We start from the raw sequence: 24,828 nt of genomic DNA, 5'->3' as shown, positions 1-24,828 counted from the left end.
GACTCAGCCTCCCAAAGTGCTGAGATTACAGGTGTGAGCCACCACGTCTGGCCAGAAATCCTCCTTTTTGGAGGAACTCACTTTCCACTTTCTAACTAGGCACAAATAATCACCTATAATTTCAAAGAAATATGAGCAAATACTCAGAAGTCATGAATGAAAAGACTGGCACAGCATGATGAGCAAGAATCAGCAAAAAAAAAAAAAAAAACCTTCTAAAATTAGACATGAGAAGATGCCCTGAATTATCAAACACAGGAATGTTTAAATAAGCAGTACAAGAGGTTGAAGACATAAATAAAGAACAAAAGACCATAAAATTGACCAAGCAGATTTGAAAAATGAATAAAAATTTATTATAAAAATCAGAATAAACAACGACTCCTTAAACCAATCATAACAATATCTTGGGAGTTAGGAAAAGCAAAATACAACTAAAATATGGATGGACACAATAACGAAGGTTCTGAAGGGAAAAAAAGATGGCAAATCTTAGATTTTGATTAGTGAAGTGTGCTTGTTGAAATGTCTAGGGTTATCATTAAAAGTCCAAAAACAGAACGCATAACTTGGAAGCTAATAAAAAGGAAAAAATGGAAGGAAAAAAGTATAAAAGAAGGCAATTAGAGAGTTAAGAAACTGAAAGGGTGAGACAAATAGAAACACAGATGTGTGGTAGAAATACCAAATATGGGCCGGGCGCGGCGGCTCAAGCCTGTAATCCCAGCACTTTGGAAGGCTGAGGTGGGCAGATCACTTGAGGTCAGGAATTCAGGACCAGCCTGGCCAACATGGAGAAGCCCCATCTCTATCAAAAATACAAAAATTCGCTGGGTGTGGTGGCGCATGCCTGTAATCCCAGTTACTTGGGAGGCTGAGGGATAAGAATCACTTGAACCTGGGAGGCAGAGGTTGCAGTGAGACAAGATTGTGCCACTGCACTCCAGCGTGGGCAACACAGCAAGACTACGTCTCAAAAAAAAAAAAAGCACACCGAGAAAGATGGTTTCAGCACATAGCTGCAGCAATCTTAGGTTCAGGATTAGTATTTTGGGGCAGATTTTGTATTAGAGAATAAGGCATGGAACAGATACCAAAATGGAAACTAATGATTATTCAAACTCAGTGTTTCAGGTCCTTTGTGAAAGGTCATTCATTGTCTTAGTGTATTCAGATTGCCATAACAAAATATCAGAAGCTGAGTGGCTTATAAACAACAGAAATTTATCTCTCATGGTTCTGGAGGCTGAGAAGTGCAAGATTAAGGCACTGATAGATTCGATGTCTGTGAGAGCCTGCTTCCTGTTACCTATGGCACCTTCTCCCTGTGTCCTCATATAGTGAAAGGGGCTAGCCAGCCAGCTCTTTGGGTCTCTAGGGCCTCTCTCTCTCTTTTGAAACAGCAAAAAAGAAAAAGAAAAACCTCTGCCACCCTGGCTGGAGTACAGTGATGTGATTTCAGCTTATTGCAGCCTCTACCTCCTGGACTCAAGCGGTCCCCCAACTCAGCGTCCTGGGACCACAGGTGCATGCCACCACACCCAGCTACTTTTTTTTTTTCATTTTTAGTAGAGACAGGGTTTCCCCATATTGCCCAGGCTTGTCTGCAACTTCTGGGCTCAAGTGATCACCTGCCTCAACCTCCCAAAGTGCTGGGATTACAGGCATGAGCCACCACGCCCCGCCTCTGGGGTCTCATTCATGAGGACCTAACTCAATCATGAGGGTTCCACCCTCATGACCCAGTCACCCCCCAAAGTCCCCACCTTCTAAAGCCATCACACTGGGGATGAGGATTTTAACATACGAATTTGGGGGAAAGATAAACATTCAGAACATGGCACTCATTTATTCCTCATAACAATCATCATGGCATTTATCATAGTCCTCAAAAGACATGTGTTGAGCATCTACTACACACCAGATATATTCTGTTATGTATTCCAAATAGCTTGGAAGTCACTCTTACGACAAAAACCCAGGGACTTTACAAAACCCTCTAACTGTTCACAAAGAGCGTTCCCAAATCAAAGAGCATCACAGGCAGGCAGAGGAAACGTTATTAGCAGGATAGTATTTCAGAGTGCACACTAGAGGCGAACAACCTCCCTTACGTTTTCAGCATCATTCAGGAGCCAGGAGGGATAGCAGCACCTGGGGCAATGGAGACAGTAGGCAAAGATTCTGCACATCAGTTATGAACTTTGGACAATTGAAGATGGTGAGATGGTGCTTTCTCAGCAATAAATATTAATGCTCTTCCCCATAATGGAAGTGACAATTACAACACGACTACATGATTCACAGGAGAAGCCCAACAGGTGACATGGACCAAGAAGATAAAAGAAATGTCACCAAAGGACCAGAGGAAGGACATTTACTTAAGCCATGTCTAATTTACACTTTCCCCAATTTCTGAATGAGGAGACAGAATTAATGCCAGAATCTCATTCCACAGTATTTGTATAACTTTCATTTTGTTTGGCCCAAGTGTTAAGCAAGCTGACACTGGCACATTCTGTAGTTCCTTCTCTCATATGCCTATGAAGCCCCAGCTAGAGAACCCATGACAGCTGTTGTCCAAGGTGGTCCCCAAGGAGCCATGCCCCGAAAGATTCACACCCTTGTGCAGCCCCCTCCTATAATGTATCTAGGCTGGTCTGTGACTTGCTTAGTTAATAGAATGTGGGGAAGAGACAGTTCTGGGCCTAAGCAGTAAGAAGCCTGGTAGCTTCTACTTTTGTCTTTGGAGAGCCCTAAGCCACTGTGTAACAAAGTCTGGCTACCCTGCTTAGTGACCACCCAAAGAGACCATGCGGAGAGTTCACGTGAAGAGGGAGAGGCCTGAGATCGCACCAATGAGAGAGGCCCGGCCACCTCAGCCTCCTGGCCATCCTCACCAAACATCAGATGTGTGGGTGAGCCCTCTTGGACTCCCCAGCCCAGTTATGCCTCTAGGTGACTGCAGCGTCGGCCAAGGTCCTGTGGTACAGAAGAACTCCGCAGCTGAGCCCAGCCAACACAGAAAATCATGTCAGAAAATGAAACAGTGGTGGGTTTAATCCAGTGAGTTCAGGGGAGATTTGTTACGAGGCAAGAAATAATGGAAGCAGAACCCCTGGAGTTGGGTTAGAAACAGATCTGAACTGGGGTGAAGGGGTGCCAGCCAGCAGCTGCAGTCCTGCTCCGGTGTCACTCTTCCATCACTGTTCCTTTACAGAATGTCGCCCTCTGGGCAGGAAAATGACAGTGACTGGGTGTCTGGTGTATGCCAGCTACATCTCTATTTCGGCAAATTTAGTGAGACCAATTAGATGTGTACTTTTAACTGAATACAGCTGTGTTTGCTTCTGAGGGCTCCACCTGCTTCTCAGGGTGCTTAGTAATCGATGAAGTCTCATCAGAAGAGGGTTGAAAGTGTCATCTCCTGTACTGAGTGAGTTCAGGGGAGATTTGTTACGAGGCAAGAAATAATGGAGTGAAAGTAAAACACTTCTTCAGAGAGGCCTTTGCAAAGATAATTAATTGTAAAATCCAGTATGCAAAAGGTGAATATTAAAGCTAAGGACTATGTTCTCAGAAAGGAAGAATATAATTCGTTTATTTAATAAATGAGTGAATAAATCAATGAATTTAGTCTTTCTACATGACTAAAATTGTCAGTTTGCTGAAGGCACCGTCAGTCTGCACTGAGCACACACAGCTCCTCTCCTCTTCAGGTGAGTAATTCATTGACATTATTTAGCTGGCAGGAGGTAGAGCCAGAATCTCAATCCATGTCAGTCTGACTCCAAAACCTGTGTTCTTAATTCAGTGCTATGCTGCATCCTTCACAAGGTTTGTCTTTGAGTGAATGAACTGTTCATTAAACTTTCTTCATTTCCATGCCTGCAAACTTATTCCTAGGTGGTTCACCCCAGACAGGGTCCCTCCATGCCATGGGACTCCTTTAATGTAGCTTTCTGTTCCCAGGCAGGAAGTGATTCCCTAAGACCCTCACTTCTTTTCTTGCCATTTCACTTCTAGCTATAGAAGAATGGACCGAGGAAACTTGTTGCCACTCTGACCACATCCAGAGTTATCTTGTTCCACACCATCTGAAGGGCTTGAGCCCAGGAGGTCAAGACCTGCCTGGGTAATATAGCAAGACCCCATTCTCCACAAAAAGGAACAAAAAAAGACCAAAAAAAAAATCATATGATTAATGAAAAGGAAATGGAAGATAATATAGACAAAGAGATGAAGGCAAGAAAAGCTTCAAAGGAGAACTATGATCTATGGAAAAGTAAAAAACCCATAATAGCCAAAATAATGTTGAAAGAGAAGAACAAAGTTGGAGGACTTACACTTTTTGATTTCAAAACTTACAACAAAGCTAAAATAACCAAGATAATGTGGCATTAGTATAAAGACAGATATAGAGATGGATGGATCAGAATTGAGATTCAAGAAATAAACCCTTACTGTTATCATTAATTGATCTCTGGTAAAAATGCAAGGCAATTCAATGGAGGAAAGACCAACTTGGCTAAAAAATGGTGCTTGGAAAATTGGATATTCACATGCAAGATGAATTAAAGCTCTTATCTCGTGCCATACAGAAAATTTTACTCAAAATGGATTACAAAATCATAGACCTAAATGTAAGAGCTATAACTATAAAACTCTGAGAAGAAAACATAGGAATAAGTCCTTATGGTTAGGGAAAGATTTCTTAGGTATGACACCAAAAGCATGAAGGCTTTAGGTATTTTATATACATACACACACACACACACACACACACACACACACATATATATATATATATATATTTTTTTTTTTTTTGAGACAAAGTTTTGTCACCCAGGCTGGAGTGCAGTGGTGCAATCTTAGCTCACCACAACCTCTGCCTCCCAGGTTCAGGCAATTCTCCTGCTTCAGCTTTCCAAGTAGCTGGGATTACAGGCACCTGCCACCACACCCGGCTAATTTTTGTAATTTTAGTAGAGACAGTGTTTCACCATGTTGGCCAGGCTGGTCTCAAACTCCTGACCTCAGGTGATCCATGAGCCTCAGCCTCCCAAAGTGCTGGGATTAGAGGCGTGAACCACATACCCAGCCTAGTTTTCTTTATAAAGCATATTACTGGTGGCTGATAAGAGAGATTGTCATATTACATTAGGAAGACTTATTGTATTCCTGGCTTTTAAAAGCTTTTTTTGTTGTTTGTTTGTGTTTGTTTGTTTTTCAATCAGAAAGAATATGGCACAAAAACGTTGATAAATTGAACTTCATTGAAATTGAAAATGTTTGTGCTTTCTATGCTATTAAGAAAGTAGAAAGATAAGTTACAGACGGAAATTATTTTTAAAATCACATATCCCATAAGGGACTTGTATTCAGAATATATGAAGAACTCTTACAACTAAATAATAGAAATACAAATAACCCAATTTTAAAATGAGCAAAAGATTAAAATAGATATTTCACCAAAGAAGCTATGAAATGACCAATAAACATGTGAAAATATACTCAAGAATATTGGTTGTTAGAGAAAGGCAAATTGAAACCACAAAGAAATACCTCTTACAATACACAACAATGGCTACAAATCAAAAAGACAGAAGAATCAGTAATAATGTGGAGAAACTGAGCCCTTATGCACTGCTAGCTGGAGTGTAAAATGGTGCAGCCATTTAAGAAAACAGTTGCTCAGTTACTTGAACATAAATTCATCATAAGTCAGCAATTCCACTTCTACATATCCACCCAAGAGAAATGAAAAGCTATGCCCACACACAAAAATTGTACACAACTGTTCAATTATTCATAATAGTTATTGAATAATGAATTATTATTCATAATAGCCCAAAACCCGACCCACATAGCCATCAACTGGTTCGTGGATCAATAAAATGTGAAATACACCTGAAATACTAATATACAATGAAATTCTATTCAGTAGTTTAAAAGAATGGAGGATACATGCTACAGCACAGACGAACCTTGAAAACATTATTCTAAGTGAAAGAAGTATACTCAAAGACTACATATTGTATAGCTCCGCTTATATTAAATGTCCAGGAAAGGAAAATCCATACAGAAAGTAGATTTGTGGTTGCCTGTGGCTGACAGTGGAATAGAAAGTGGCCGCAAATGGACATTAGGTTTCTTTTTGGAGCATAGAAATGTCCTGGAATTAGATTTTGATGATAGCTGCACAAGTGTAAATATACTAAAAGTTATTCAGTTGTTCACTTAAATGATTAGACTTTATGATACATCAGCTATCTCTCAATAATGTTATTTTTAAAAATTATCAGCTGGGCATTTCTGGATATTCCAGAAATTAACTGTACGATATCTGAAATTGACAACTCATTGGATGTTTTACAACAGACTGAATCAGCAAAAGACAGTGATAGTGAATTCAAAATTAGGTCTACAGAAAATATATAAACCGAAGCACAGAAACAAACAAAATAAAGAGCATTAAGAAAAAAACAGGGTGTCAGAGACACATGAAACTCAGTGAAATAGCCTAACATATGTTACAGACGCAAGACTGGGACAGAAGCAATCTGGGAAAAACACATTTGCCAAGAAGTTTTTGAAAGTAATGAAAGGAGGATTAAAAACACACATACCTACCCACACACCTACCCACACATCATAAAATTGCTGGAAATCGATGACAAGAAAACTAATCTTACAAATACCCAGAAAAAAAAAATTAACCACAAAAAAATAAAAATAAGATGAATGGTTGACTTTTCAGTTGAAATTGTAAAACAGAAAAGACAATGGGTTGATATCTTTATTGCTGTCCAAGAATTTGACCAACAGTTTAATTATCCTTCCATTGTAAAGGCAAAATAAAGACATTTTCAGACAAAGACTGAAGAATTTTTTTGCCAGCAGATACTTGCGTTACAAGTAATACCAAAGAAAGTTATCCTGGCAAAAGCCAGTGGGGAGCATGGAATTTCAGGAGGGAATGTGGAGAACTAAAAAGGGTAAAAATATGGGTGCATATAAAACAACATTGAAGGTTTAAAACTACAATAATAATAATGTCCTGTATATGCTATCTTTTAGAGATATGTATGTTATGTATCTGTGTGTGTAGATATGTATATATAGAGAATTGAAATAGTGATGAATTTGGGGTTGGAATTATTTTCTTTTTCTCCTCTATAATTGTCTGTATTTCCTCAGTTATCCCTGTCCTCTTCAGAGTAAGAGTCTGATGGCTGAATGCCTGGAGGCTGACATCCCAGGGCACCACTTCAACAGCTTGAAGAAGGAAGTATGGTGGACGCAGAGGAAGGGCCGGGACACCTCCTGCCTGGCCCACTGAGCTCTCCCATAAACAGGCTGTTCCTGATGCTTCCTCATGAGGCCATTTCCTTTCTGGGAAATGCTGATTTTCTGTATAAGATCCCCTGTGTTTGTTCGGGGGTAGTGGAGAATAAGAATGAGAAGGGGAAACACACACACATGCATACACACACACGTCTTTGTGCAGTTACTTCATTTGCTAAGAGGCCCCAGATCCCCTATTCAAGGGATAAGGGAAGTCTTCCATGAACGACACACACATAAACATGGGAATGACTGATTGTGACCAAACAGGACCCAGCTAACCGACAGCCTTCTGGAGGTCAGAGGACTTTGATTTTTGCTCCCGGCAGAGAGATATAGTGGGCATCGTCTTGTTGTCATAGTCAGGAGGCCAGGTCCTAGCCCTTGCCACTGATGTTGAACTAACTCGCTTTACTCACTAACTGCTCTATGCTTAGGGTCCCTACAATAAAATGGAAGCTGCTAAGAGAGGCTGACATGGCCTTGGGCATGAAGAGGAAGAGGAAGAGGAGAGCGCACTGCTGCAGGGGCTGTTGCCATAGACAGATCTGGCAGGGCAAGAAGTGAGGGGAGAGGAGGTGGGGAGGAAACAGAAAAGCAGATGCCACTCTGAGGCTGGCCCAAGGGAAGCCCCCAGGAGAGCCTGCCCTCCAGAGAGGACAAGCGTGAACGTGGAGGGAAAGAAACTAAGAAGAGCAGTGCAACTGGAGATAGCAATAGAGGGGAATTTGAAATAAAATGAGTGTGAAGTTTCTGCTACAGAAGGAGCAAGGCTCCCAGGAGTCTGTAGAGAGGAGAGGAATAGAGTTGGAAGGGAAGGGAAAAGGGGAGAACAGTACAAGGCTTGAGAGAGCTCAGGGCTGGACAACGGAGCAAGGAAGGGATGCAAAGGAGCCTTGAGGATTAGAACTAGACAGAACGTGCTGGGTGGGCCTTGATCAACGGAGGACAGTGAGTTCCAAGGAGGCTCAACACAGGGACTCTTGCAAGTCCCCTGTCTTGGGGCTGGGAAAGAAGACGGGGAGAAATTTCAGGTTGTGTCAGGCTGAATGAGACCCTGCTTCAGTTCCAGGGACCTGGGGTTTTCTGATCAACAGGGGATTAAGCCGTGAAGTGTGGCACACTCGGTGTGAGTGTTTAAATCATGTGAGATGATTCAGTGGTACAGGGTAGATCACAACTACAAACTAGAAAAAAATCACAAAGTTGAACATGTTCCTCTCCCTGCAGAAGAGACACGAGGAAGGGAAGGACTAAAGGGAGGTGCTGGGAGGAGACTTTGTGCCTTGGGGGAAAGTGAGAGGCAGGGAGGTGATCCACTAGTGACCTTTGGAGTCAAATATTTAGAGACTATGCATGAGAACACGGGTGAGTGCTGCAGATACATCTGGGCCAACAGGCCAGGAATTGGAACTGGGTACAGACATGGGAAGTGGTCATCTTTAGTGCTAGAAAGAATGAAATGATCAGTAGAAGGTGCAAGACACTGCCTATCAGGTTGGGAAGTTTAGTGACGATGTAGGGCAAAGGAGAAAACCCCACTATATATTGCCAGCAAAATACTAGAAAGGGGATGATTTACGGGAGAGAAGCCTTGTCAGGGCGTGGTGGGATATAGTTTGATAAACATGGAGAGAGGGAAAACTAAGGCAGTGAGAATGGGGGAATTGTAGTTTAGAAAGAGTTAAGAAGCAAAGTGAAAGAAATTCAAGCAAAAGAACAGAATCCGGCCTTGACTATTTCCAGGCACAGGGAGGTGGCAGCATTAGGAGATGAGGAAGGCGGATTAATGGGGAGCCCAGAGAAACAGCAGGTGATGGGCATGTTTCTTAAGAGACTAGGAGAAAAGAAGAGGGCTGCTAGGCACGCAGAGGCTAGGGAAGAGTCACAGGTAAAGGCGGACACACAGCAGTGCTGTGTGGTCGTAAACAAGGGACGCTGGGCTGACTGGCTGAGCAGAGCAGGAGACTGGAAGGAGCTCAGAGTACGCTGCCTCAGAGCCCTTTTATCTCCCTCTCCTGCCCCACCCTCTTCCTGTCCCCCTGCAGGCACACAAAGCTTGTCTGTCACTGAGGCATCCCTTATGGTCTGCCTACGTTGCACTTTGCCCTGCTAAAGGACTCTCCAGGGCCACAGGCCGGGGAGAGTCGCTGTCTGGGACACAGCTAGTCTCCACTTCTGCACTTGCCCAGCTCCCTTACTGGCCTGTGCACCGACCAACCCCAGCCAAGAGCCAACTCCCCAGCTAGTGGTGTTTGGAAGAGAAATTTCATCTATGTCAGGCCTCTGAGTCCAAGCTAAGCCATCATAACCCCTGTTTACATCCAGGTGGCCTGAAGCAACTGAAGATCCACAAAAGATGTGAAAATAGCCTTAACTGTTGACATTCCACTATTGTGATTTGTTTCTGCTCCACCCTAACTGATCAATGTACTTTGTAATCTCCCCCACCCTTAAGAAGGTTCTTTGTAACTCTCCCCACCCTTGAGAATGTACTTTGTGAGATCCGCCCCCTGCCCGTAAAACATTTCTCCTAACTCCACCGCCTCTCCCAAAACCTGTAAGAACTAATGACAATCCCACCACCCTTTGCTGATTCTCTTTTCGGACTCAGCCCGCCTGCACCCAGGTGAAATAAACAGCCTTGTTGCTGACACAAAGCCTGTTGGTGGACTCTCTTTACACGGACGCCTGAGTGGCAAGGAATGAGGCCGTTCATTTTCCTTGTGGTAACTCTGGAGGGGAAAAAGTGGACTTTGGCTAGGAGAGAACGGTGGGCAGCAAGGTTCTGGAGTTACAGTGAGATCTGATTGTGTTAGTCCATTTTGTATTGCTACAAAGGAATCTGAGGCTGGGTAATTTATGAAGAAAAGAGGTTTGTTTGGCTCATGCTTCTGAAGGCTGTATAAGCATGACCAGCATCTGCTTCTGGTGAGGTCTCAGGAAGCTTCCAAGCATGCCGGAAGGTGAAGCGGGAGCCGGCATGTCACATGGCAAGAGGGAGCAAGAGAGAGAGGAGGAGGTGCCGGGCTCTTTAAACAACCAGCTCTTGTATGAACTAAGAGTGAGAATCACTCATTACCGAGGGTACCAAACCAGTCATGAGGGATCCACCCCCATGACCAAACACCTCCCACTAGGCCTACCTCCAACACTGGACGTCACATTTCTTTTTGTTTGTTTTTTGTTTTTGAGACGTAGTCTTGCTCTGTCACCCCACTCTGGAGTGCAGTGGCATGATCTCAGCTCACTATATCCACTGCCTCCTGGGTTCAAGCGATTCTCCTGCCTCAGCTTCCCGAGTAGCTGGGATTACGGGATTACAGGCATGCGCCACCACGTCCAGCTAAATTTTGTGTGTGTGTTTTTTTTTTTTTTTAGAGATTTGAAGTGATTTTATCTTTATTTCCTTCACTTTAAGCCAATCATGAAATTTCACAGTGATTTCTGGGGTGGGGGCAGAAGGAAGACAGTGTTAAGAATCATCAGGGCTGTGGCCCAATTGGCCTGCGGAGGTGCAGGCAGGGCGGGGCAGCTGGAGGGGCACGGACTGCCCTGCCAGCAGACTGGTGATGTTTCAAGAGCGAGAGAGCTGGTACGTGATGTCCTCCGCAGCTTCCAGCTCACACAGCTCCATCAGGCCGTCCCCTGCAGTGGCCAGTGAGTGCTGGCCCTCTCTGCTTCCTGCTGAGCCACCTGTTTGGCTTCCACTGCTTCTGTGAACTCCTTCCTGAAGGTCAGATTGTCAAGGACACATCGTCCAGGATGAGCCCAAAGGTGGCTGCTCGCTCTGTAAGGTTGTCGCTCACCTGCCTGGAGACCAGCTCTCTCTGGGTGATTAGTTCTCCAGCATCAAAGCGAGCCACCACTGACTTGAGGCTCTCGGCAGTGATGGATGGCAGCACACGCTCATCATAGTCTTCTCCAATGCTGGTGAAGATGTGAGGAAGCTGGCTAGTGACAGGCCCAAAGAGGACGCAGAGTGTGATGTTGACATTCTGTAAATCTTTGCTACCATTGATGACTGGCACATTACGTGGTTGAGAATGGTGGTCAAAGATAATCGGTTTCTGTACCCATGGTATGAGAAAGTGAGTTCTTTTCCCTACCACAATGTCCTGTACTCCACAGAACTGGTCAAAGATGACAGCTCTGTGCCCAGCATCCATGTTATATAAGGCAGAGTTCACCATGCCTCCTGCAACAGCTAAGGCCAGCCCAAACTTGCTGATGGACTCAAACACTTGGCAGCTATGTTTCCTTCTGCTGAACCCTCTCACACTTGCTTCCACTCTGACCTCCACATCTAATTTTTGTATTTTTAGTAGAGACGGGGTTTCACCATGTTGGCCAGGCTGGTCTCAAACTCCTGACCTCAGGTGATCTGCCTGCCTTGGCCTCCCAAAGTGCTGAGATTGCAGTTGTGAGTCACTGCGCCCAGCCTGGAGATCATATTTCAACATGAGATTTGGAAGGGACAAACCATCCAAACCATATCACTGACTTTGACAAAAGACCCATTAAGTAATTGTTTTTTTAGGGCAGCGATGATCAAGGAATGCTTTTGATAGAAAATGGTATTACTTCCTTCCTCCATCAGAAGAAGACAGGTGTGTCACATGAGCTGTCAACATTGGTGAAGCAATTACACAAGGGGACAAATGGTATTACATACGTGTGTTCACAGCCTCCCACCTCTCCTTGTGCAGGAGACTCTCACAGATGTTAATCCAGCCTGACCTTGCAGTAGGAGGCCGCTGTGGAGGCCAAGCCCACCCTAAACCTGTTCTTAGAGGAGCTCCTGGTGCCCAAACAAAGGGTCCATAGACCTTCTGGGGCCTGTGAAGAATGGTGTAATTGCTCTGTCCCAGGGACAAGTAATTCCCTGACCCATTTAGATCCTCTTCTCGTGAGTCTAGATGCCAGACATACAGACGGAGCTAAGTTATAAGGTCTGCTGGCTGGACTGCTGTCTAGGGGGCTGCCATATTCAAAGGTACCAAAACATTATTGGAATGAAACAGAAATCAGGTGAATTTTAAACTGCCTCTTTTCCTACCAAAGCAGTCATCACCCTGAGGTGGAGACTTAAAACACTCCTTGACAATACAGACTAGTATCTGCACCATGCTCAGGGACACTCACATGCCTGTCACACAGGGCCACTCCAGCCAACCCAACCCTGAGGACAGCACATTGAAGTTGGCAGACAGAGCCAGAAATGGAATAATATGTGGTGTAGGGCTGTTTGCAAGAAAGAAATGTACTGTTATATTATGTAAACACTTAAACATGCCTTCCAAGAAGTTGTGTGGTTTGGAAAATTACACAGAATAAATTACTTATTTTGACCATAAAGAACATAGTACACATTTAAAAGAACATCACTTGCCAACAAGCACATGAAAAAATAACACCACTAATCATAAGGCAAATGCAAATGGAAACCATAATGAAACATCACTTTATACTCCTTAGGATGGCTGCTATCACATAAACAGAAAATAACAAGTGTTGGCAAGGCTGTAGGCAAATTGGAACCTTGGACTCAGGTGGTAGGAATGTAAAAATGGCGTAGCCATTATAGATAACAATATGGCAATTTCTCAGAAAACTGAAATAGAATTATCATATAATTCAGCAACCAGTTCTGGGTGTATATCCAAAAAGAACTGAAATCGGGGTCTTGAAGAGTTACTTGTACACTGATGTTCATAGCAGCACTATTCACAATAGACAAAACGTAGAAGCAACCCAAATTTCATCAACTGATGAATGGATAAACAAAACATGGGACATACTACAATGGAATACAGTCAGCCTTGAAAAAAAAAGAAAATTCTAACACATGCTACAATACGGATGAACCTTGAGGACATTATGCTAATTGAAATAAGCCAGTCACAGAAAGACAAATACGAGGTATAGTAGTCAAACTCATGGAAGCAGAAAGTAGAATGGTGGTTGCCAGGGTCTGTGGGGCCAGGGGAATGCGAGTTGTTTAATGGGTAGAGTTTCCATTTTAAAAGATGTAAAACCTCTGGAGATTGGCTACACAACGATGAAAATATACTTAACGTTATTGAGATACATACTTAGAAATGCTTAAGATGGTAAAATTTGTTATATGAATTTTACCGGAATTAATTAATTTTTCAATGCTGCTCCTTCTGTATATTTTACCACAAATTAAAAAAAGAACATCACCAAATAAATGTCAACAAATATTTAAAGAATATTTAAATTGAATTTAAATTGAAGGGAAGCCAAAATAGCAGATTGCTCTGGGTACCTTGGTCCTGCCCTGTGCATGGCAGCCATAGTGCACTCAGAGAGAAGGCAGGACAGGGAAGCTGCAAGGCAGGAAGGGCTCTGAGGAAGCAGAAGCTGTGAGGTGGAGAAGCAGCAGAAAGAAAGGAAGCAAAGGGAAGTAACATCAGTAGTTGATATGGTTTGGCTGTGTCCCCACCCGAATCTCACCTTGAACTGTAGCTTGCATAATGCCACCTATGTGGGAGGGACCCGGTGGGAGGTCATTGAATCATGGGGATGGTTTCCCCACACTGTTCTCGTGGTAGTGAATAAGTCTCACGAGAGCTGATGGTTTTTTAAGGGGAAACCCCTTTCACTTGGTTCTCATTCTCTCTCTCGCCTGCCACCACGTAAGACAGGCCTTTTGCCTTCCGCCATGATTGTGAGGCCTCCCCAGCCACGTGGAACTGTGAGTCCATTGAACCACTTTTTCTTTGTAATTTAAGTCTCAGGTATGTCTTTATCAGTAATGTGAACATGGACTAATGCAGTAGTTAAAAGCACTACAATAAGGAATAAAAAGATAACCATGTCAATTAAACTGCATTTGATCCCAACCTGAGTTCTGAACCACATTTTAATCTCTAGGAGGTCAGGGTCCTGGCAGTTGAGATTTTTGCCTTCCTTCTCTCCCATGCCTGCTTCAGAAGTGGCCCTATTTAAGGTCACTTGGAGCGTGTGCTTACAATCTAAGAGAGTGATCCTCCGGCTTTCATGTACGTACAGATCACCCAGGAGCTCATGAAAATGCAAATTCCCATTCAGTAGGTCTGTGGTGGGCCTGAGCTTCAGCATCTCACAAGCTCCCAGGTGAGCTGATGCTGTGGGTCTGCAGTCCGCACTTGCAATAGTAGCAGGACCTAAGAAATCCAACTAACCAGACAGAAAATTGGCAATACGCAAACAGACTGGCATGGAGAAGATGATCTTGTCAATAAAAACACCTTTACGGTGCTAGGAAATAAAAGAAATAAACAAACAGATATGTGAAATGACTCACATTATAAATTGTTGTTTAAAGCCAATATACAGGCTAGGCACAGTGGCTCACACCTGTAATCCCAGCACTTAGGGAAGCTGAAACAGGAGGGTCATTTGAGGTCAGGAGTTTGAGACAAGCCTGGGCAACATAGTGACATGCCATCTCTACAAAAAAATAAAAAGTTAGCCAAGTGTGGTGACATGTGCCTGTAGTCATGGGAGGCTACTTGGGAGGCTGAGGCAAGAAGAACACTTGAGCCCAGGAGGTCAAGGCTGCAGTGAGCCATGATTGTCCACTGCACTCCAGCCTGGGCAAGAGAATGAGACCTTGTCTCAATCAATCGACAATAAATAAACAGATTTTTATATGTAATGGCCAGGGATGGTGGCTCACACCTGTAATCCCAATGCTTCGGGGGCTGAGGCAGGAGGATCACTTGAGGACAGGAATTTCAGATGAACCTGGGCAACAAAGTGAGACTCTGTCTGTACCAAAAATAAATTTTAAAAGTGTCTGGGCATGGTGGCACATACCTGTAGTCCCAGCTATTTGGGAGGCTGAGGCAGGAGGATTGCTTGAGCCCAGGAGTTCGAGGCTGCAGTGAGCCATGATCATACCACTGCTCTCCAGCCTAGGTGACACGGCAAGACCCCGTCTCTTAAAATAATAATAATAATAATTTTTTTTAAAAGTCAATATACATTTGAGGGTGAGATAGTTCCTTCCCCGGAGAAAGATGTGGGGAGGACATATAGATACATTTAGTCTTCAGATGAGTCAAAGTAAAACCTTTGGAATCAGGTCACTGAAATTATGGGAAGAGAAGAGTGAGCAATTTGAAGTTGAAGCAACAGAGTCTAAGTAAAAGGGGGTAAATGGTTAAAAAAACAAAAACCATAATCTTTGGGATAGAAACTCTTGGAGATAGCAGGATTATATATATATTTAATTATGTGTGTGTGTATACATACATATATATACACACATATATGTACACACACATGCATAATATATATATAATCATCCCACTATCTCCAAGATACACATACACACGCACCACACACACACACACACACACACACACACACACACATATTAATAGCAGAATTGGCCAGAGGATAAAGAGAAAAAAGCAGGTAAGGGGAATGTAATACAAGAATACTGAATTTCTAAGATGCAGGCAAGTGATGCCTATAAAACCATTGATGTTGTTCAGTGAAGGGAGATGTTTGGTGAGTTTAACTCACATTTGCACAAGTTTCGCTGTTTACAAATGATTTCAAAATTACAACTTCATGTCGAGGTGCCTGTGAGGAAGGCAAGTTGAACAAGTGAGTCGGGGGCAGAGCCGTTCTTATTATCCCTTTTGCAAATGAAGAAACAGGAGCTCTGGGGTGTGTTCCAGTTCATGAAGTCAATTAATGACAGAACTTTTTGTTTTTTTTTCTTTTGAGGCAATCTCACTCTGTCCCCTAGGTTGGAGTGCTGTGGCATGATCTCTGCTCACTGCAACCTCCACCTTCCGGGTTCAAATGATTCTCATGCCTCAGCCTCCAGAGTAGCTGAAATTACAGGTTGTCCGCTACCATGCCTGGATGATTTTTGTATTTTTAGTAGAGACGGGGTTTCAACATGTTGGCCAGGTTGGTCTCAAACTCCTGACCTCAAGTGATCCACCTGCCTCGGCCTCCCAAGTTGCTGGGATTACAGGCGTGAGCCACCATGCCTGGCTAGAACATCTTTTCTTTTCCTTTATTCTGATTCTTCCTGTCATGTAAATAGATACATGACGCAAGTTGTTTTTTCACAGAATTCATGGGGACAAAATGAGGCTATATGTTTTAAATTATTTATGAAACAAATCAAGTATTGTAAACAAAAGTCTCCTCATTGGCCCTGGCATGCGCAGGCCTCCACAGGAAACTCAGATAGCCGAAGTCACAGTTTGTGAATTCAAGAAAGTGAAGTCAGCTGCTATTTTCAGGGGGCCATAAATGAAAATTGACCTTTATGCTTCCTGGGACTTGGTCATCAGATCCAAGAGGTCAGAAGGTTCCCAGACACACATCAGGGTTGAGAGCTGGTTATCAGCCCAGGTCATAAGTACACACAGTACCCTCCTCCGATATTTAACAGGACACAGTGGCCTCCAAGTTAACTGCCTATGTCTTATCAATGCATGTGTAGTGCCAGTATTGCCTGTGGTTTTATAGTTTGACCCTTTGGAACTTACACAGATCGATCCAGGAAAATTAGGATTTAGGATTTGGGTATGCCTCTTTATGTCAATTTCCAGTTGGGTATTCAGTTTGTCATATCGATGTTTCATAGAGGTTCAGGAGGTGTTGCAGGGAACTTTTCCCAGCCCCCTTCAAGTTGTGCCACCTAAAAGGCCCCTGTATGCAAGAGGGGTCCCATCCTGCCCAAGTTGTGCCCAGGAAACCAATATCTGAAGTGTGAGGACAAAAGTCTGATGGCTCAGCGGACAGAATATGGCAACCACACTAAGAATTTGAATTGATGTTGTCCACATTCCCTGAATTTATTGTTCTTTTTAATGGAAAAATCATGAGTCTGCATTCCAAGGGTCCTAGTGGCCACTGGGTCACCTCTGCTTCCATCACCCTTGGGATGAGTTATATAATTAGTTATGGAAATATGATAAGGAAATTGATAAATGCTGAAAAGCATTTAATAAAACTCAATATTCATTCATGATTAAAATTCTTGGTTAACCAAGAGGAATGGAAGAGAGCTTCACTAAACTGATATAGAATAGTTACTAAACACTTTTACTATGTATCTTATTGGAGAGACATTAGAATCAATCTCATTAAAATAAAAAAATAAAGATTTTATTGCTGGCACTATGATGGAGAAGGTGGTTAGAGAAAATTCTCCTGGTATACAGCACCTAAAAATACTGGATAAATTTGTAAGAATGTCATCTTTCATGCAGGATTGAGCTGGTAGGAAAGTAAAGGAAGTCTCAAGAGGCCAAAATTTATAAGATTATGCTAAGCCAGAGGCATGAGAAAGGGGAGGCATGAGAAAGGGGAGTCATGATTATCCTGGGGTTTTCTGGACTCCTGTAGGCCTGGAGCCTGGATTTTAATGGTAGAATAGGAGACAAAGCCTGGGGGCCAACCAGATCCTAGACTATAAACTCAAGATCCCCTAAGGGTGACATTGTCAGTAGGAACCACAGAGGGAGACAGGTCTATCCCAGGCCTTCTCAGCCTTGGCTCCGGGTAGAGCAAAAAGAAAAGACTCCTTTGAGATTCTTAACAACAGGCCTGCGATCAGGTAAGTTTGGGTCAGAATTCACACTGTTTGTGTGGCCAGTAGACCCCAAGCTTATGGTGGTCCCAGTTAGTTCTGTCCTCAGGTTCCTGGCAAAAGCAAAAATAAATCCTCTAGAGGAAAACAGTTTCGATCTCAATGAATCCCAAAGAGAAGGTTCCAAGAAAAATAAGTTCACAGTACAAAATAAAAATGGAAATCAGGAACATGACAAGAATGCCTAGGACATCTAAGTGTCTGTAAACAGTATCCCCTAGAATTGTGCAGTATACTTCCCACACAACTGTATATATCAGTTCTGACGCTATCTTCTTTCACGGCTACTACTCAGCCAAGAAAAACCAATAAGACACAAAAAATTAAGGTTTGTAAAGATTGGAAAGGAAGAAGCAAAACTCTTACTATATAAAGATGATATGTTTGTCTATCTAGAAATTCCAAAGGAATCAACTGATAAGCTTTTATAACTATTAAGAGAATTCCATAAGGTAACCAAGCAAAATGTCAAAACACAAAATAGATTTTCTATTTATTGGGGGAAAATATTAAGTAGAAAATGTAAACATTATAGTGGAAACTGGCCCAGGAATAGGAAATAAATACAAAAGGACAGAAAAATGGACATGTGTAAGTAGGAATTTAGTACATGATAGAGGTGGCATTTCAGACAAATAGGAAAAAGATGGACTTTTCAATAAATAGTATTGAAATAATATATTGCAATAAGTGCCAGATGAATAAAGACTAACTTTTTAAATAAAAGTATCACAGGAAGGTGCACCAAAGTAGCTTCATAATCTTGGAAGCTGCGAAATCTTTTAAAAATCAGCCTCAGAGAGTAAAATCCATAAAGAGGGAAATTGACAGGTTTAACTACATCAAAATAACAACAAAAATATTTGTAAAAATTTCTGTTGGCTAAAAAGTATGATTTAAACAAAGTTAAAACACAAGTGACAGGCTTAGGGAGAATATTACATGCATATCAAATAATTTGCATTAAGAATAAATAACAAACTCCTACAAAGAAGTAAAAAAATCCAACATAAAATAAGCTAAGGATATGAATAGGTAATTTAAGAAGAGAAATACAATGGCCAAGAGAGTTCCCATAAAAAGAATGCTCAACGTCATTAACAATCAGGGAAATTAAAATATTGAAATAATGGGTTGTCAGTTGCACTAATTCAAATGGAAAAAACAATAAAATACTGAATAAACAGCAAGCATTGCTTGGAGTGTGGAGGAACGGTAACTATCCTTCTCTGCTGGAGGGAGTACAATGGGTTCAGGCAGTGTGAAGGGCTGTTTGGCATTCAAAAATTGAACTGCATATATCCCGTGATGTGGCAATTCAACTTCTCAGTAGTTCCTCTAGTGAAATATTTGCACATGTCCACAAGCAGACAAACACAGTGGTGTTCATTGGTAAGACTGAAAAATTGGAAAAAGTTTAAATATCTATCAAAAAGAAAATGGCTAAATAAAAGAAGTGTACACTGTGAAATAGGACATAGCTGTTAAAATTAATGACGTAGAGATCTATGCTATTGAGTGGAAAAACAGAATTCGAACAACATGACAACAGATATATTTAATAGTACATCTATGCATAGATGAACACACACACAGACACAACGGTCTGGCAGTAAATATATCACACTAAGTACTTTTGAGGAAACTGGAGATTAGGATTGACAGAAAGGCCAAAGGTGAATTTAGGTTTATCTATACTGCTTTCTCATTTTCAAGGAGCATGAAACCATATATTACTTTATAATTTAAAAAGTTATTACCTAAAAAACATAGTCTAGTCAGTTTTGTGGTTGTCTTTGGTTTATTCCATAATAATTTTGTAACAAGTTGACAGCTTTTAGATCAGAAGTTGGCAAACTTTTTCTGTTAAAGGCCAGATAGTTAATATTATAGGCTTTGTGGGCCATACTGTCTCATTTGCAACTGGTCAATTTTGCTGTTGTAGGGCAAAAACAGCTGTACACAATACAAAACGAATGGGCATGGCTGTGTTCCAATAAAGCTTCATTTATAAAAACAGCTGGTGGGCCAGAGTTAGCCTGTGAGCCATAGTTTGTCAACCCCAGGTTTAGACTTTTATGACATAACTAAAATATTTTTAAAGCATATTTGTGTACCGAAAAATACTTTTTCCCATTAACCAACTGATTAAATAAGCCTCTGAGGCCTCCCTTAGCATCCTTTCAACTCCGGCCAGATCATTAGAGGCCATGTAGCAGGGGAACAGTGCCTGCTATAGCTGATTCATTGAGTCAAGACCCAGTGGCTTCAGAGGTGTCTGTTGACCTGTCCCAGATATGGAGTGGCCTTAAAGCAGTGCCTCCGGCCACAGCCTCAGCCAAGCCGGGCTGTAATGTGGAGAGAAGAAGGGCTTGGTGGCACTGAGCACTTGCAGGCAAGACTCGGTTCTGTGGGACAAGGTGCCCTCTCAATAGTAGAGGTAGAAAACTCACTGGTCTGAAGCCAACTCAGCCGCAGGACTGTGCAGGGCTGTGGCAAGTGCAATGAGGGACCCCTCCTTGAGGTGATGAGTTCTGGTGACTGTCATGCTGCTGTCCTTGGCCTCAGGGGGCTGCCAGCACTAACCCAGCAGGCCAAAAGGAATCAGGGCTGAGTTGCTCCCAGTTCCCATAGCCTCCAGCTCCCATAGTCCTGGGGGGTGGAATTTCCTGGGTCCAGGGACTCCAGCCCTGTAACAGGGAGGTGGCTGTATGTGTGACTTGTGGTAACTCATGCGGAGTTGAGGTGTCCCCATGGTGATTTTTCTAGGAGGCTAGTGCAGGACCAGAGAAAATCAGTAATGAGGCGCAACATTAAGTGACTGTTTTCATGCTTTTTTTTTTTTCCAACCTAGAAATGAGGAGACAGCAGCAAGGCCAACATGATTCAGCGCGCACTATGATGCTGACCTCAAACAGAAGGTATACTTGTGTTCACACACATCTTTTGGATGAAGCTGAAGGGCAGTCAGCCCCTAGCAAAAGAGCAAGAAAGAAAAACCATACCTGCTTGGCGGTAAGTTCTTCGCTCTGACTTCTCCCCTGGGGTCCACTTTGAACAATCAGGTGCAAAGGATCGATCAAGCAGTAGCTTTACCAAGGAGCCACTGCCTTGTTCAGGATAGGAGTACTAGCTTATTCTCTTGCTTTTCTCACTGTGAACACTTGGCTTGCAGGCAGAGGCCAAGATTCCCACTGAAGTAAAGGCAGTGCTTCCTCTTCCTGTCCTAGTCATAGGTTATGATTTCCCCGGATATGAGACAATCTTGTCTCTCACCTACATTTCAGTCCAAGTCAGATATAGGCTCTAAGCGGCCCCATTGCCACTCCCAAGTCCCAAGTCCAGTGCTTGAACTAGCAAATGAAGAGATTACCGTATTTACTCTCATTATGTTCTCCCTACTTTTTTCTTTCAGGTGTCTTCACTGTAAAAACACAGGAGAAGGGGAAGAGAGTGGCAAATACCTGCTTTGTCTAAGTAATTCTGAGCGTATTTCATCAGTCTGAGGGTCTCTGTCCTTTACCTCTAGGGGCAACGTTAATTTGAACCTAGATCTCCTAATACTTCCTCCTTTGTTGAAACCACCTCCCTGGATAGTGTTACTTGATGTGAAAGTGAGCAAAGTATTGATTTATGACAGTGCCAGTCACCAGCGTGGTTATGTAAGAGGGAAGCAGACACACACGGAGAGGGAAAGGGTGTGAGATGAGGCGGCTGAGCACAGTTCTTGAGAGTGTGACCCCACCACTCTGATCTCAGAACAGAAGGCTGACCAGGAGTGGGGAGGATGGACCAGCTGAGGGCCCTTTGCTCTCCTGAGTCCTGCCAGCAGGGAGCGGTCCTCACTCTCAGTCTCAACCTTCTTATTCCCCAGCAGCAGCTGCTCCCAAGTGAACAGAATCAGCAAAAGCCGAACGTGGTGGATATCAGGATATTTTCTTTCTGCTCGCTTTGTTACAAAGATGCTTTATGGCAGGTGTGGGGAGTGGAAGTAACTGCTCCTACCTAACAGGAAAACTAAGTACAAGCCTCTGGCAACAGTAAAGCGGGGGCGCGGCCCCAACAAGAGAGGGAGAGGGAGACCACAACTGAGCAGACAGGTAGAAAAGAGAACCGGGGATTGCCAAAAAATGACCACAGTTGTTTTCATGTGAACATTTGGACTTCCTTACATTTATTTATTGACTTAAGTTGTTATTATTTTGAAGGACATGCTTGAATCCAGCCCTGGTGAGAAAAGCCAAAATATCTAAATATGATTTGTTTTGTTCTGTTTTTAATCAGTTTCTTCTCTACCCAATTTGCACTTCCCAAGGGATGAGAAAGACTTGAGGCAGGGATTTCCTAGGGGTTAACATTTCTCAACTGGAGGCTTGCCTTGCTGTTTTCAGCCAAGTGCAGAACGTAAGGTGCTTACACAGCTCACTCCTGGGGACTTACTGTCAGCAGTGGGGACTGGGACCACAGTCATAGGGCTCTGTCCTTTTTTCAGTCACATTTCTAATTATACACAGGGGATTCTGCTAGGGCGAGGAAGCATTGGATTACAAATCCCACTGGACAGCAAGTTGACTTGGGCTTAGGCAGGGAGGACCTAGAGCAAGTGCAATACTGAATGTCATGAGGATATTGGAAAGAAAAAGAGTAAGTGAAATACTGGATTTCAGTCCCAGGGGAAGTAGCCTGAACAGTGTGCTCTGGGGTAGGAGGACAGCATGGGGCTATATCTGGGGCCTGCAGGTCCCCTGAGAAACATAGATCAGAAGGCCATGGCTACAGCCAAAGTGGGTGGGAAAGCTGGAAAGCGTTAAGAACTCACCCCAGAAAACTTATTTCCAAGATCAAAAGTAGGCCTTTCTGCACTGACAGATATTTCCATGTCCAGGGAAAAAAGGCACGACTCCAGCTCAGGTAGGGCACCTTGCAGAAGTCCTTAGGTTATGGGTAACATACATAGCTTTCATCATCTCTGAAATCCCTCCTGGCTCACAAGAGTCTGGCCTTCTCTCTCTTATAAAATATGGTGAATCGTTGACAGCAGAAACAGGAAACTAAGAACAGATTATGAAACCACTGTGGTAAAGGAACTATTCTCAGTTTTCTGCAGGGATCTTTGGGTTTCTTTTCCTCTGGGTCTGTGGTGTGAAGTCCCAGCTAGAAGACAGGAGAAGGCTGTAGGAGTGTCAGGCCTCTCTAGTCTAGCACTGCACTGTTAATATTAGGCATGGCTCTATAGTGAAATGAGTTAAGAAAACAGCCAGAAAATACACTCTTGTTCTTAAGGACAGCTTACTAATGCCCTCAGGTGAGGGCCTGAGTCACTCTCAAGCCCAGCTGGGAAGTCAGAGAAATTTGAGGCCTTGACCTCTGTTCTACACTTTGTCTATTACAGCAGCCAGAAATGCAGAGCTCCTAAGCTACTCATCAGAGAAAAGAACATCTGATCAGCCTGAAGAGTTTCTTTTTCTTTTTCTTTTTTTGAGACAGGGTCTTGCTCTGTCACCCAGGCTGGAGTGCACTGTCATGGTCACAGCTCACTGCAGCCTCAACCTTCTGGGCTCAAGCAATCCTCCCACCTCAGCCTCCCAAATACCTGAGACTAAAGGTGCATGCCACCATACTTGACTAATTTTTTTGTTTTGTTTTGTTTTGTTTTGTTTTGTTTTGTAGAGACGAGGTCTCATTATGTTGCCCAGGCTGGTCTCGAACTCTGGGGCTCAAGCAATCTGTCTGCCTTGGCCTCCCAAATTGCTGAAATTACAGGCATAAGTCATTGTGCCTGGCCAGTTTCCTCAGTGTGAATTCATTTAATGTTTTACCCCATCTCCAGAGAATATTTATATTTAAAAAGAGGAAGAGAGGACAAAAGAGTGATGTACTGACGATATAAATTCAGGTAGAATCTGAGGAAAATAGGTGTTTATTAGCCAGTCACATGGTCTTTCTCAAAAATCTCTTAGCCTTCCTTTGGGGTCTGCTCAGGGGCACTTAGGGCAAAAGTGTGGAGGTGACACTCTGATCCCCATGAGGCAGTCTTGGAGGAACCTTCTCCCTTTTCATCCTTAAGTGGAGGTAGTAGAAGTTACCCAAGAAGGCTAGGAATAGGAATCTTCTCTTTGAAAGCAGTTTCATTTTATCACAAGTAGAAGCAGTGACGCAAATTTTAACTTCCCAGAAATGGCAGCAACTGGGGGGACAACTAAATTTGAGCGCCAGCTGTTCCAGATCCTATAATTACTCTGAGGCTCCATAAATTACACTTGTTGTGGTCAGAATTCCAATGTCTCTCTTAGAATTTTGGAACACTTTGTTTTCACCTCATCTATAAATTACACTGCAGAATATGCTATCTGTGACTTCTTGCCTTAGTTAGTTATAAGCCTCCTGAGAGCAGAGGTCCTTATTTCAGTTGGTACCAATTGCATTTGGTGGCTGCTCAGTTCAGTGTAGTAATTCTTTTAAGTATGGTTTTTACTAATATGCTTTAATAGAGTTCTGCCTTTATTGAAAAGAAGAAAAAGGACCACCTTGAGAGGACCTTCCCCGCAGCTAGCTCATGCTACTACTAAATGAAACTCATACTTACTTTTGATTTATTATTAAATAAATTAGCTCTTAGATGTGTGAAACCTCTGAAGTTTTAATTTTTAGGCTTTAAACTTGTAATGATGGCAAGTGTCATGATGAAGATAAATTATCCTTTGATAGCAAAGAGATAATTGGGTATTTAGGATATATGGAATTATCTAAAAATTATTTAGAATTATACATATATTTTCATAAATAACTATAATGTATGAGAGGGATAAAGGAATTGAGGGGAAAAGGTGCAAATCTGGAATCTAGTA

The 24,828-nt window shown here is 42.8% G+C and overlaps 1 protein-coding gene and 1 pseudogene across 3 annotated transcripts in view; both read right to left on the bottom strand.

The window, feature by feature from the left end:
- NR1I2 (nuclear receptor subfamily 1, group I, member 2) overlaps positions 1-22,794 on the bottom strand; it is a 36,054-nt gene extending 13,260 nt beyond the window's left edge. For 2 of the 3 annotated variants that reach the window (XM_011940642.1, XM_011940643.1), the window contains exon 1: positions 20,986-22,794. Coding sequence is in view for 1 of the 3 variants with exons in the window: in XM_011940641.1 (XP_011796031.1) it covers positions 20,434-20,528 (95 nt within the window). In the remaining 2 variants the exon portion in view is untranslated. Of the gene's footprint in view, positions 1-20,433; positions 20,577-20,985 lie in introns of those variants that run through there. The other variant, XM_011940641.1, reaches the window with a different exon arrangement.
- Positions 10,823-11,540, bottom strand: LOC105510752 (annotated as a pseudogene).
- Positions 22,795-24,828: the final 2,034 nt, after the last annotated feature.

Source organism: Colobus angolensis, unplaced genomic scaffold (assembly GCF_000951035.1).
Source record: "Colobus angolensis palliatus isolate OR3802 unplaced genomic scaffold, Cang.pa_1.0 Scaffold190, whole genome shotgun sequence".
NCBI lineage: Eukaryota > Metazoa > Chordata > Mammalia > Primates > Cercopithecidae > Colobus > Colobus angolensis.
Note: the sequence above shows the minus strand (reverse complement) of the source record. Positions and strands in the feature narration are given on the sequence as shown.